Source organism: Myotis nattereri, assembly GCF_964212035.1.
Source record: "Myotis nattereri genome assembly, chromosome: 15".
Classification (NCBI taxonomy): domain Eukaryota; kingdom Metazoa; phylum Chordata; class Mammalia; order Chiroptera; family Vespertilionidae; genus Myotis; species Myotis nattereri.
This window is the reverse complement of record NC_138090.1, coordinates 40,166,653-40,181,563: the sequence shown is the minus strand read 5'-3', so window position 1 is coordinate 40,181,563 and position 14,911 is coordinate 40,166,653. Positions and strand designations below refer to the sequence as shown.

The 14,911-nt window shown below is 50.2% G+C and overlaps 1 protein-coding gene across 1 annotated transcript in view; it reads left to right on the top strand.

Annotated features, from left to right (window-relative positions):
* Positions 1-5,323: 5,323 nt before the first annotated feature.
* Positions 5,324-14,911, top strand: part of FCGBP (Fc gamma binding protein) — a gene marked incomplete at its 5' end in the record, with an annotated part of 45,108 nt that continues 35,520 nt past the window's right edge. Inside the window, 3 exons of the mRNA XM_081107307.1 lie at positions 5,324-5,378; positions 6,662-7,909; positions 9,578-9,927. Coding sequence (XP_080963433.1) covers positions 5,324-5,378; positions 6,662-7,909; positions 9,578-9,927 — 1,653 coding nt within the window. The remainder of the gene's footprint in view (positions 5,379-6,661; positions 7,910-9,577; positions 9,928-14,911) is intronic.

Sequence of the window (14,911 nt, the reverse complement as noted above, 5' to 3'; positions counted from 1 at the left end):
GGAATACATGCATTCCTATGTTCACTGCAGTGTTATTTACAACTAAAGGCCCAGTGCATGCTATTCGTGCATGGGTGGGGTCCCTAGGCCTGGCTGGTGATCAGGGCCTAACGGGGCCATCTCGCCCAATCCCGATTGGGGCCAGGCTGGCTGGGGCCTGCCGGATGGAGGGAGGGACTGGAGGAGGTTGGCTGGCCGTGGGAGGTTGGCTGTGGGGACACACTGACCACCAGGGGGCAGCTCCTGCATTCAGTGTCTGCCCTCTGGTGGTTAGTGCACATCATAGCAACTGGTCGACTGGTCGTTCTGATCATTCAGTCTTAACGGTCACTGAGGCTTTTTTATATATAAATAGCCAAGATTTGGAAGCAGCCCAAGTGCCCAGCAGTAGATGAGTGGATAAAAAAGCTGTGGTACATTTATACAATGGAATACTACTTGGCCATAAAAAAAGAAAATCGTACCCTTTGTGACAGCGTGGATGGACCTTAGGTTAAGTGAAACAAGCAAGTCAGAGGAAGACAAGTACCATATGTGGAATCTAATGAACAAAATAAACTAACAAACAAAATAGAAACAGACTCATTATTAGAAAACAGACTGACAGCTATCAGAGGGGAGGGTGATTGTGGGGCTGGGTGAAAAAGGTGAAGGGATTAAGCAAAAAACAAAACCAAAAACTCAGACACAGACAACTGTGTGGTGATTTCCACAGCGAAAGCAGGGTGGGGGGAGGTAGAGTAGGGTATAGGGGGGATAAAAGGTGATGGAAGGAGACTTGACTTGGGGTAGTGAACACACAATACAATATAGATGATGAATTATAGATTGTACACCTGAAACTTATATAATTTTATTAACCAAAGTCACCCCAATAAATTCAATAAAGAAAGAAAACCTTATATAGCAATGCCATAGCTGACATGAGGACCAGATGTAATAATCTTCTACCCCTACCCTAGCACTGACCAATCAGCAGAGGCCACAACCCTGACCATAACTCTAACTCCCCTAGACACCATGACTGGTGATTTCCCCCTATATAATCCATCCCTTGAAAGCCATCAGGAACCAAGTCTTTGACTAGCTTACCTGTGAGTCCAGGTGTGCACAACTAATGAACCCTTACTTTTTTGGCCGCAAAAAAAATTAATTAAAACTAAAATTAAATTGCATTGAAAATTCAGTTCTTTCCATTATATTTCAAGAGCTCAGTGTGTAGCTATTGCCTACCACATCGGACAGCAGCAAATATAGAAATTTATCATCACAGAAAGTTCTATTAGACAGCATACGTAGGTGGACATAGAAAAAAAAATCTCCTAGAGAAAGAGGTCATTAGAGAAAGAAGCAGAGAAAGAGATTCTGAGAACCACAACGTAAAAGAGGTTATTATAGGAAACACAAAACAACACAAGATCCAGAAGAAAGTGATGTCATGGGAGCCAAAGCATTAGAAACTTTCTTTATCTTTTTTTGTTTTATTTCTTTATTTTATTTTGTTAGGCATTAGAAATTTTCAAGGAGGAAGGGTTCACATCAAATGTTACGGAGAGGGAGCTAGAACCAATTGGCAAATAAGAGAGCAAGACAGTTTTTAAAAATATATATATATATATTTATTGATTTCAGAGAGGAAGAGAGAGGGAGAGAGAGAGATAGAAACACCAATGATGAGAGAGTCATTGATTGGCTCCTGCACACCCCCACTGGGGACTGAGCCCTGACCAGGAATCGAACAGTGACCTCCTGGTTCATAGGTCGATGTTCAACCACTGAGCCACTGTGGCCAGGCTAGCAAGACAGTTTTTAGAAACAAAACACCCAAACAAAGAAGTACTTCACTGCTCACTGCACAGCAAGCAACATGAGGCTTGTTCACATGGGTTCCACCAGTACCGTGGGGGTCATGGAGGCCCCAGCTGGATGCCTATCCTTGAGGTGGCTTGCATTATAGGAGAGGAATCCTGAGCTTAAGGAATCTTCTATTTTACAGCAAGTAGTAAGCAAGCCTGGTTTTTGTTCCAGAGGGTGACATTATGTCATCCTTCAAGACTGTTCTCAGAAAAAAAGAAAGAAAAAGATTGTTCACTGCAAGTACAATCCTGAGAAATGGCCTGGGTAAAGGCAGTCAGGGCCTTGCACTCTCGGCATACCCAGCAAAATACGCAGGGATGCCAGAGGCCCATGGAGGAGTGTCTTTCACCTAATACACTGCTGGAACGAACGTAAAATGGTGCAACCACTTTGAAAAACGTATTGGTGTTTTCCTAAAATGGTAAACAAGGCACCCTCCCTCTCAGGAGCATGCCTTGCCGTTCCCTTCTCCCTCACCTCCCCAGTGCGTTACCTTTGTCTTTCTCTCTCCTAAGCTCCAAGGGCCATGCATTTAGCAAAACAGCTTTCCTGCACATGGGAGGTCAGATTGTGGTGGGTGGAAGAGAGGTCGGTGGGGAGGAATAGAACAGAACGTAGACGTAGCAGAGCTCTCAGTTCCAAGCAGCTAAAACAAAACAAGGGGATTGCCACTAAGTACAGGAGCAGATAGCCAGTGTTATATAAGAGGAATTAAAGAGATTAGCCTCAGTTTGGCAAATGACTCATGCAGAAAGTGATGATGTTTGGATTCCAGATAAGGAGTCAGCAGGTAGGTTGTGGGGAAGGTGCACCAAGAGGAAGGAACTGCACAGCAATGGCGAGGTGGACAGAGCAGGAAATGGAGCCCCAGGACTTGGGATCCTCCTGCCAACGGTGTGGATTTGCACTCACAGGGACAGGGAAGCCTGCGATGTTCTTGAGCAGAAGAGGAACAAGATCACGGTTGAGCCTTAGGGGGGTTACTGGCAGCTTCGGCAAGATAGAGGAGTTCCCCCAAAGGAGTAGAGAGACCCCCTTGTGGAATCCAGAGCATGAAAGAAGGAAGTTAGAAATTGCTGGCAAATCTGAATTTAGCTGCAGAGAGTAAATTCCCTCCAGCGGTGCCCTGGGGCTATAAAGCCCAGATGAGCCAGGGGGTCCCCGGGGTTTGAGGTGGTGTGACCAGTGCAGATCTGCCCCCTGCAGATCCCGCCTGCAGGGAGAGGTCAGAGGCTCAGATGCACAACCCCCGCTTGCTGGGACTGCCAGGGCTGCCAGGGTGGGATAGAGGTGGTTTCTCTGACCGTGAGAAAGTGTCCCCACAGGTTAGCGTTACCCATCAGTGGGATTTCTGAGAACAGATACAACATAGAGTAAGGCACAGGTTCCAACACACTATACACCCCCTCACACACACACCTGAAAAGACCAGAAAGGTCTCAGGGGTTTCAAATCCAAAATATAAAAGATTTCCCACCCCCACCCCATTTCTGGGGACTCTGGCTGCAGCGAGCAATGGCAGATTTTGAAGGGGGAAGGTTCTTTCTGGAGTCAAGCTTGGAGGAGATTGGGAGAGGGGGCCGGGGGTTCAATCACCCCTGAGACTTTCCCTAATTGTCTGTCTCCCTCCCCACCTCATTTCTCTGAGTGTCTCAGACTATAAGAGGAGTATCTGACACAGAAGATTTTGACATCTTGATTTGCAATAGCTGCTTCCTTCTTAGGAATCCCAGAAGCCCCCTCCCTTTTTCCCTTGGCAACTCAGATGACCCCTCTACCCACCCTCAGACTCTTCAGGGACCCAGGCACCCCTCTCCCCAAATCTCTCACCCCTTGTAGGTCCCCCGCCCTTCCTGATAGCTCTGGCTTTTATCCAGTCTCCTGTTTACTCACTTCATTTTCCTGGTTGACTTTGAGTCCCTGGTTGACTCTGAGCCTTTATCTCTCCCTCTGGGAACCTGCCCTGGGTGGGGGGTGTCAGAGCCCCACCCACCCTGGCTGCACAGAAGCCCAGGCGTTGGTGATAAGAGAGGAGGAGTCCTAGGGGCAGCAGCTGCTGGGTGTTGTGTGAGAGAACACCCAGGCTTCGCAGCTGTTGTTTCCAGGGGAGACTCCCCAGCAAACAATGAGTCCTGGGCCAGGAGGGTGGGAGCAGGGCACGAGTCCGGCCAGGCCCCGAGAGGAGCAGACTGCATCTGAGAAAGCCCACACCACCTTTCAGTGGTCCCTTCTCCCTGTGTGCGACCTAGACCCATCTCCCATCCCAGGCAGGTTCTGGAGCGATGGAGGTGCTCACAATCTGTTCAATCAGCCCCTTTTCAGGGCCAGAAAACAAAGAATTCTCCAGGAAGTGGAACCTGGTGTCTGTGTGGAACCAGGAAACAGAGGCCTCTGTCTCTCTTTGCACACGGCTCCAGCCCCCAGTTGCCACACAGAGATGCCTGCCACCCACCCACAGTCTTTGAGAGTTTGCAGAGCTCCCTCTGGGAGATAAATAATCCCAGTGAGGCTAGTTTTGAAGTTCCCATTTCATAGGAGGCTCATGGACTGGGGGTAGAGGCATTGTGTCTCACTGCACAGGCCTGAGTAAGGTGTTCAGATACCTCCCCATCACACACACTCCCGTAGTGGTGCCTGGAAACAGCATGTGGGTGGCTGGGGACCAGAGATCAGCTAATAGGAACTAGGGAGCAGCCAGAACCCGGATGCAGGTCCTTTGCTGTTATACCTGGCAGAAGCCAAAGGAAAAATCTGCAGGCAGCTTCTGGTCAGCAAACAAGATCAAATACCATCTTCCACCCAGATCTCAACCCCCCGGGGACCTAGGGTCTGAGCACCCTGCTCCCCAGCTGTTTCTCCCAGGACCACCACCCTTCTAGGACTGAGTTTCCCAGCAGGCTCTCAGGGCACAGCCACCAGCTGTTCTCATATCCTCAGGCCCCAGGCATTCAGGCTTGCCCTCCACCCTTCACAGGCCTTCAGGATCCCCATTCCACCTGGCTCTGGGATCAGGAGCCTCCTCCCGGAAGTTGGAACCATCTGCCTGGCAGGTGGCCCAGGGTGTGGCCTGAGGAGCCCAGAAACTCCATTATATAGCCCAGCCCAGGGGCTAACCCTGAAGCTCCAGGGACCTGCAGGTAAGAGAGGCTGGGTCTCCTCTGGAAATAGGACATCAGGTCTCCTACTCTTGCTCCTGACTCCAGGCTTCCCCACCCCATCCCCAGACCCAATGGACATCCAACTCCCTATCCTTGCCCCTGTCCTGACCTCCCCACCCCATCCCCAGACCAACTGGACATCCGACTACCCTATACACACTGACCCTTGGATCCAGCCCACTCACGCCTTCCTGCTGTCCAGGTGGCCATTGTCCTGAGACTGGGCCCTTCTATTGTTTCTGAGATGGTCTCTGTCAGGAGGGGCAGATCAGCTTCCTATGACCCCGCTCTGTTTCCCCTCTGCAGACATGGGCTTCCTGTGGAGCTGGTGGACACTCTGGGCTGGAGCAACCCTTCTGTGGGGTAAGTAAGGCCAAGATCCCATCCCTGTTCTTGTTCCTGACTCTGCCTGCCTGGGTCAGCACCCTCCATTTGTGTCCCCTCCACAAACCCATCTCCCAACGTCACCCTATGCTAGCTGCAATGGGAGAGAGGGCCCTTGGGCTCTGCAGAGAAGTGTGGCAGAATTGAGGCAAACACGTTAGTCCCCAATTCAAGGTGCAAGAACAACCACTCCCTTGATTTTCTGCAACTCAAGCAAAGTTTAGACCCTAACAATCATTCTGCTGAGTTAATGGAGAATTTCACTAAAGTCATTCTTGGTGGGCTTGGTGCCCAGTTCTCCAGGGTCATGTCCAGGGCTGGAGTCTTAAGTAAACCAAAGGACTGGGGGAAGGATGGGACACCAAGATGGGACACCTGATTCCTTGGCCCCATGGACACTAGGATACCCTTCAAGGCCCCCCTTGTTCACCAGGCACTTCTTTTATAACTCCCACACTCTCTCCAAGACCCCATAGACTCTTCTTTCTCTCCCTCCCCTCCCCTCCCCTCCCCTCCCCTCCCCTCTCCTCTCCTCTCCTCTCCTCTCCTCTCCTCTCCTCTCCTCTCCTCCCTCCTTCTCTCTCTCTCTCTCTCTCTCTCTCTCTCTCTCTCTCTCTCTCTCTCTCTCTCCCCTTTCCCCCTTCCTCTCTCTTCTGGAGCATCTCTGTCCATTTGGGGGTGTTGAAAAGTCCAAACTGCTCTCTATTTCTTGGAGACATTTTGCTCACATTCCATAACTCCTTTCTTCCCTTTACCCACTTCACACTCCCCACCCCACCTCCAGTTCTATTATCACAAACTGGCAACTGAATCCAGCCCCATAGAGCTTAAAACAATTTTGGATTGGAGATTTCACATGGAAATTCAGACAGCAAGTTTCTCACACAAAAAAGGGTAAAATCTGGCATAAAAAAGGAAAAAAGAGTCGATACGCTGTCAAAATAACAACAGGCTAAAGCTAGTAGCAACGCCCCACTTTTGATGTGCCTGAACGCTCCATTTGCACAATTGCCACCCAAACTGTTTCCCATATTGACATTACTTGCTTCATACTTGAATCTGAGCTCTCTGTCCAAAGCATTCAGGCTTTTGGAAGACAAAGTCAGACAGGCTGGTAGGTAAATGCTGCAAGAAAAAGGAGAAAGGAAAGAGAAAAGAGGGAGAAAAGCCCAAGTTAATATTTGACAGGTTATCCAGGCACAGGGCAAGGGGTTACTTCTCTGATGGATAAATAGACCCATGAGTGCATTTTCTCACCCCAGGGTTGACCCAGGAGGCCTCAGTGGACCCCAGCAATGCTGAAGGGGCGGAATTCCTCACAGCCTTCCTGCAGAACTACCAGCCCGGGTATGTCAAGGGCAAGCTCTACCTCCTCATCACCAGTCTGTCGGACAGATCTGCTTCAGTTACCGTCCTCAGCCAGGCAGATGGCGCCTCGCAGAATGTACCAGTGAAGCCTGGGCAGTCGGTCATGGTCAACATCGGCACCAAGGCTGAGATGATCGGCAGCAGTATCTTCCAGCACGCGGTATTGGTCCGCTCGGATCGCAACATCTCTGTGCAGGCCGTAAACACTAAGCCCAACACAGAGGATCTGACACTGCTGCGGCCTGTCAGCACCCTGGGAACAAAGTACTTTGTGTTCACACCCCCTAGTGCCTCGGCTAAGAATGTCAAGGAGTTTGCTGTGGTGGCTGGTGCAAAGGGTGCCTCGATCAGTGTGCAGCTGAAGGCGGCAGTGACATTCCAGGGCAACTTCTACCCAGGGGGCAGTGTCCTAACTGTGACTCTCCAGCCCTACCAAGTGGCCCAGGTACAGAGCACGGCTGATCTCTCAGGGTCAAAGGTCACAGCCAGTAGCCCTGTGGTTGTCCTCTCCGGCCACAGCTGTGCCCAGAAACACACAAGCTGCAACCATGTGGTGGAGCAGCTGTTACCCACGTCTGCCTGGGGCACCCACTATGTGGTGCCCCCTCTGGCCTCCCAGACCCGCTTCGATGTGGTCTATGCCGTGGCCGGCCAGCCCACGAAGCTGACCTACAACCACGGGAACCTCGTCGGCTCCAGGGGACTCCAGGAGGGGGACGTGATTGAGTTTGAGGTCCGGCCATCCTGGCCACTCTTCCTATCTGCAGATGTGGGCATCCAAGTCCTGTTGTTTGGCACGGGTGGCACAAGGGACAAAGTGACCTATGACCCCTACTTGGTCCTGATCCCAGATGTGGAAGCCTACTGTCCTGCCTATGTGGTCAATAGCTTCCCAGGCTCTAAGGGTGTGGCCATAGTGGTGGCACAGACGAAGGCTGCTGACAAGCTGACCATTGATGGACACGGGCTGGGGACCAGGCTCACCTGGGTAACTGTTCCAGGCAGTGAGTTCTCGTATGCCGAAGTGGACCTCAACAGTACTAACATCATCCACATGACCATGGCCAATACCAGCTTCGGGCTGCTCACCTTTTGGCTGACCCAATCTGGGGGCTACGGGACAGCAGCTGCCTGCGGCCAGAGTGAGTGATGGGGAACGACACCCTGCCCACCAGGTGTCCCCTTTGTGGTCTCTCTCGCCTTTCCCTTTTCTTACCCACCTGCTCTCCTGTGGCTTCCCGGCTCAGCTGGGCTGTTCCCCCCGCCACACACACACACACACACACACACACACCTCATCCTCTCTGTCATCCTTCCTTTCCTTAAGGCTTCCCAGCCCCCCTCTATACCCCCTCGCCAAGCAATACTCAACTCTAAATGTTTAGCAACAGGTGTGGTCCAGGGTCCCAACCAGTCAGAAGAGATACCAGCGCATGAAGCAGGGTCTTCAAAGCCCATGGTATCTGGCATTAGCCCTTGGTCTGTTGCTTTTGGGGAGAAGTTGGGGAAGGGGTCTTAGGGGAGAGCCAATGTGTGTGAGAGAGGAATATTTTGGGGGGGGGCGCACAGGGACGGGTTAAAGCTTTTTACCAGCTTGTTTATAAATATTTTTACATTTAGCAACTGATACACAACTATACCAGTTGCTAACTGATACTCTCCCACACCTGCTTTGGAGTGTTTATGCCCAAACTCAGAAGGCCTAAAAGTATAATAATAATGATGCCTCCCATGCCAGGGTATTTCTCTCTCAATATACCAGGTGCCTCGCGCGTTAACGTAGTTCATCTCTAGGACCTGGCCCTATATGCAGCCTCAGGCTCAGCACATCGAGAAGCTGCTTCCAGGCAGGGCAGCGCTTGATGGCACAGATGGGAGAGCCAGGCTTCTGGGGTTCCAATACCACCTCTGCTTGTGTGACCTGGGGCATATGACTTCACCTCTGGGGGCCTCAGTTTCCATTTCTGTAAAATGGGGTAATAACAGCATCCCCTCCACAGGTGTAATGAGTAAACATTTGTAAAGCACTTGGGGGGTACCTGGCCAGTGAGTAGGGCTACGGAAGGGTAAGCTGCGATTATGGGTTGACAGAAGGCAAGAGCTTCTGAAGACTAGGAAGCAGAGGAGGAGAAACTGTTTCTCCTTATTTGGACCCCCTACCCCTTAAGCTAGGACCTAGTCACTAGGGTTCCCAATACTGGCAAAAATGTCCCTCTCTCCACCTCTCCATGGCATAAAACCACTCAATTTCAAAGGGCCACTTTGGGCTTCAATAGTAGAATGGCGAGGGGGTAGGTGATCAATTATAACACCTGGGGCAGTTCCCAGCCCTACTTAGTTTTAGCTTATTTAAACCTGGCAGCACCCCCTCCCCAAAAATCCCTGTGAAGAAGGTATCATTGTCATCAACGTCACCAGTGAGGAAAGTGGGGCACAGAGTTGAACATTCCTTGTCCAGTGCCACACAGCTAATTGGTTGAGCCGGGATTCTAACCTGGGCTGCCTGACTTCACTGTCATTTCCTTTCTGTTGAACAGTTTCTGTCTTCCATCTTCTGCCTTAGCATTTTGCCCTGAGTGAGAAGGTAGGGGAGAGGAGAAAATTAACAAGTTAGCTATGCCATGATTGTTCCTGCTGGTCCTTTTCCACTACCTTCCAGTCCTTCTGGACTGAGCCGTGTTAAACTTTTGCTTCTAAAATGGGTAGTTGTGAGCACATTGCCCAAACTCCCTGCAGCGGGATTGCTCCAGGATTCCCACCCACGTGCACATTTCCTAACTTCTCCCTCACCACCTCTCCTCCCACCCCAGCCCTATTGTCTGCGGAGAAGCCCTCCTGCGAAGGTGTGCAGTGCCCTCCCTCGCAGATCTGCCAGGTGGTGGATGGGCATGCCAAGTGCATGCCAGGCCCCGTGGCCGTCTGCCGAGCCCAGGGTGACCCCCATTACACCACCTTCGATGGCCGTCGCTACGACATGATGGGCACGTGCACGTACATGATGGTGGAGCTGAACAGCGAGGACCAGACACTGCCAGCCTTCAGCGTGGAGGCCAAGAACGAGCACCGTGGCAGCCGCAGGGTCTCCTATGTGGGTTTCGTCACCGTGAACGCCTACAGCCACTCCGTGTCGCTGGCCCGCGGGGAAGTTGGTTTCGCCCGGGTAAGGAATCTTCAGCATTATAATGCCCATCACTCAGAAGGAGGAGCAAAGCCTGGGTGCCGGGGCCCCCTAATCTGAGCCCTTTGCTGAGAGTGGAGGGTATAAGAAGTGGACCCAGGATGTAGGGGTTGGGAGGAGGAATTTGAAAATCCGTGGCAGAATCTTAAACCCCTTTTGTCCAGCAATTGTACTTCTAAAAGTTTTAAGGATGCTCAGAGATATGGCTAGGGAAAAAAGTTTATACCAATGTGGTTTGTAATAGCAAATGACAACAACAACAACAATAATAATGGTAGGGAAAAAGAAAACAAAATGTCCCAAAATGGGGAATTTCTTAAGTGACCAAACACTAGTCAAGCACTCGTGTTTAACTTTAGTGAGCACTATGTGCCAAACTTGTTTCTTAGCATTTTCCAGGTTTTAATGCACTTAATATTCACAGAATTTTCAGGATAGGCATTATTATTATTATCAACTAGAGGCATGGTGCACAAAATTTGTGTGTGGGGGGGGGCAGTGGGGGTCCCTCAGCCTGGCCTGCACCCTCTCCAATCCGGGATCCCTCTCACAATCCAGAACCACTGGCTCTTAACTGCTCACCTGCCTGCCTGCCTGATGCCTCTAACTTCTCTCCCCTGCCAGCCTGATCCTCCTAACTGTTCTCCCCTGCTGGTCTGATCCCCCTAACTGCCTAACTGCTCTTCCCTCCTGGCCTGGCCTGATCGCCCCAACTGACTAACTGCTCTCCCCTCCTGGCTGATCTCACTAACTACCTAACTGCTCTCCCCTCCTAGACATATCACCCTAATTGCTCTCCCCTGCCAGCCTGATCCCCCTAACTGCCTAACTGCTCTCCCCTCCTGGCCTGATCCCCCTAACTGCCTAACTGCCACCTTCTCCCTTCTCCTGCGGCGCTGGCCTTCTCCCTTCTGCCTTCTTCTGCGGCACCTTCTCCCGCGGCCTCTTCAAAAGGGACCACGGTGCTGGACTGGTCCTCACAGCCACAGTTGGCTGCAGGTCCTCGGCCCTTGCAGCCAATGTGGCTTTGTCTGAAAGGACGTCTAGAAGAATATCTGGAAGACGTCCAGTCTAATTAGCATATTAGCCTTTTATTAGTATAGACTAGAGGTCCGGTGCACAAAAATTTGTGCACTGGGGGGAGGGGGTCTCTCAGCCCGGCCTGTGCCCTCTCTCAGTCTGGGACCCCTCGGGGGATAGCCACCTGTTGGCTTAGGCCTGCTCCCCGCGGGATTGGGCCTAAGATGGCAATCAGACATCCTTCTGGCAGCCTGGCAGCCCTCAGGGGATGTCCACTTGGCAGTGGGGAGCAGACCTAAGCTGCAGTCGAACATCCTTAGTGCTGCTGAGGAGGCGGGAGAGGCTCCCACCACCACCTCTGTACTGGCACCATCAGCCTGGCTTGTGGCTGAGCAGAGCTCCCCAATGTGGGAGCGCACTGACCACCTGAGGGCAGCTCCTGCATTGAGTGTCTGCCCCCGGTGGTCAGTGTGTGTCATAGTGACCAGTCATTCCCAGTCTTTCTGCTGTTAGGGTCAGTTTGCATATTACCCTTTTACTATATAGGATAGAGGCCTGGTGCACGGGTGGGGGCCGGCTGGTTTGCCCTGAATGGTGTCCCGGATCAGGGTGGGGGTCCCGCTTGGGTGCCTGGCCAGTCTGGATGAGGGGATGAGGGCTGTTTTCAGGCTGCCTGCACCCCCTTTAGGGTGGGGGTCCCCACTAGGGTGCCTGGCCAGCTTGGATGAGGGGCTGATGGCTGTTTTCAGGCTTCCCGCACCCCCTGCAGGGTGGGGGTCCCCACTGGGGTGCCTGGCCAGCCTGGATGAGGGGATGATGGCTGTTTTCAGGTTGCCCGCACCCCCTTCAGGGTGGGGGTCCCCACTGGGGTGCCTGGCCAGCCTGGATGAGGGGCTGAGGGCTGTTTTCAGGCGGGCCAAGCCTGCAACTGAAGCTCCCAGTCTCTCCTTTCTTTCTTTTTTTTATTCTGGGATTTATTTACCTTCTGTAATTGAAACTTTGTTGCGGCTCCAGCTCGAGGCCAGCTGGCTGAAATCAGGTATCTGGGGTTTGTTTAGCTTCTATAATTGCAACATTGTTGCTTAGACTGGAGCTCAGAGCTGGGCTGCAGCAGGAGGGGAACCTTGGCTTCCTCCATCACTGGAGCAAGCAAGCTTCATGTTCGCTTCAGCCGCCTGGCTGCCGGCCGCCATCTTTGTTGGCAGTTAATTTGCATATCGCCCTGATTAGCCAATGTGAAGCGTAGCGGAGGTATGGTTAATTACCATGTTTGTCTATTATTAGATAGGATGAGGAAACTGAGGTCCAGAGATATGAGTGATTTCCGATGATCTTAGAGCTATAGGAGATGGAGCTGGGAATACAGGTAGGCTAGCACATACGTCCCTATTCTTAACCTCTAGTCCTTTTGCCTCTGGTAAATGGATTACTACTCAGTCAATACAATAACAGCCTACAGCAATTATTCATTTCCCTCCACCATGTTATTATGAAAATGTTCAAACATCTGAAAAGCTAAAATCACTGTACAGTAAACACTCGTATGCCAATCATCTAGATCAGGGTTGGGGAATGTCTGGTCTGTGAGCCATAAAAGGCCCCCGAAATCATTTGGTCTGATCCTGCCAAGGCATTAGGGGTGAGTTAATTAAATGTTTGGCCAAAATGTAGCAGGCTAATTTTTAAGTTGATAATTTTGTATGGCTCAAGAATCCTATCTAATAAAGAGGGAATATGCTAATTGACCCTCACACCATTGCAAAGATGGTGGTGCCCACAGCCAATAAGGAGGGAATATGCTAATTGACTGCCACACCCTCAAAGATGGTGGTGCCCACGGCCACAAGATGGTGATGCCCAGTCCCTTCAGCCCCCAGCCACCCAGGGCCAACCCGAGGTGCAGGCAGGCCTTGGATGGTAGCTGTCCAGCTGCCCAGGGCCAACTGAGGCTCAGGTAACCAGGGCCAGCCGAGGCTTGCACTGCCAGCAGTGGCAGCAGCAGAGGTGTGATGGGGTATCGCCTTCCCCTAATCACTGGGTTGCCTTCTGCCCCTGAGGGCTCCCAGACTGTGAGAGGGTGCAGGCTGGGCTGAGGGACCCCCCCCCCTCCAGTGCATGAATTTTCATGCACCAGGCCTCTAGTGATGTTATACATATCTAAGTGGCCCTTGGCAGAAAAAGGTTCCCCACCCCGATCTAGATTCTAAATATTTTACTCTTCCTGATTTATCACACATCTATCATCTGCTCATTTCTCTTCCCATTCAATACTCCATCTTATTTTTTATGCATTTCAAAGTAAGTTCCAGACACCAGTATATTTCACCCCTAAAGACTTCAACATCCATATCATAACTGGAATACATTATTTTTACACTTCTTATTGCTTACTTTTGAAATTAAATTTATACATAATAAAAGCCACACATTTTAAGTGTACAGTTCACTGAGTTTTGGCAAATGTGCAACCCAAACCTGTATTAAAATACAGGATGTGTTCATCACTCTGGAACATTTCCTTATGCCCCTTCCCAAACAAATCCCAACCTACCCTCGATGCAATCACAGTTTTGATTTTTTTCCCCTTGTCTCTTCAAGAACTTCATATTAATGGGATCATCCAGTCTCAGGAGCCTTTTGTGTAAGGCTTCATTTGTTCAGCATAATAATTTTGAGGTTCTCCCATGTTACTGCAATTAATTTTTTAATAGATAAAGTCTTTGCATAGCTCAAAACAAAGAAAGAGCATGTTGTGAGAGGTCTTGCTTTCAGCCTATCTTCATCTGACCTTCTGCCACTCCCCACAGGTAACGACTTTACTCATTCCTTGGTTGTCCATCCCGGCAGTGGTTCTCAGCCTTCCTAATGCCGTGACCCTTTAATACAGTTCCTCATGTTGTGGTGACCCCCAACCATAAAATTATTTTTGTTGCTACTTCATAACTGTAATTTTGCTACTATTATGAATCATAATGTAAATATCTGATATGCAGGATGTATTTTCATTGTTCGCGAACCACAGGTTGAGAACCGCTAGATTCTAGGGTTTATTTATGCCAAGACAAACAACCATAAGCATACATTCTTACCTCTCCCCTGTCTTAGAAAAGTGTGCTTTACTGTGTGCTCTGTTTTGCACTTCGCTTTTTGCACTGAACTATTCATTCTGTTTCCATATCGACGGATAGAGAGCCTTCCCTTCTTTCTCACAGCTGCACCCTTCTTTATCACATGGGTGCATCATAGTTCATTGAACTCAGTCCCCCATGGATGGATACTTTGCTCTTGATGGCAAATGGTACTGCAGTGAATATTCTCAGACCTCACTCATTTTATGAGTGTGCAGGTGGATCTGTGAGATTAACAGCCAGGTGGATTAAAGTAGGTGTTCTTGAGATCGAGGGGGATTGAGCACAAACTAAGGGGGGCTTCAAATCCCTTGAAATTATGTGCAGAATTTTGCACATGAAAGAGGGTCCATTGCTTTTGTCAGTGACCTGACACAAGTGTAAAGCTCTTGGTTGAATCATGGCAGGATGTCCACAAGATGTTAGGAGAACAAAGGAGTTCATGAAATGGTGACATTAGCATGGTCTCATTGTTTTTAGAAAAATATAAAAGTATTTAAAGGTAGAAGACAAAAATATTTCAGGATTTATAAATGTGTGTGTGTGTGTGTGCGTCTACAGCAATATGGGTGATTTGTCTTTTCTGTTTTGCTCATACACATTTTGGAAGTTTTCTGTAATGAACAAATATTACTTGTATTATTTAAAAACTAGCCGAAACCGGTTTGGCTCAGTGGATAGAGCGTTGGCCTGCGGACTGAAAGGTACCAGGTTCGATTCCGGTCAAGGGCATGTACCTGGGTTGCGGGCACATCCCCAGTAGGAGATGTGCAGGAGGCAGCTGATCGATGTTTCTCTCTCATCGATGTTTCTAACTC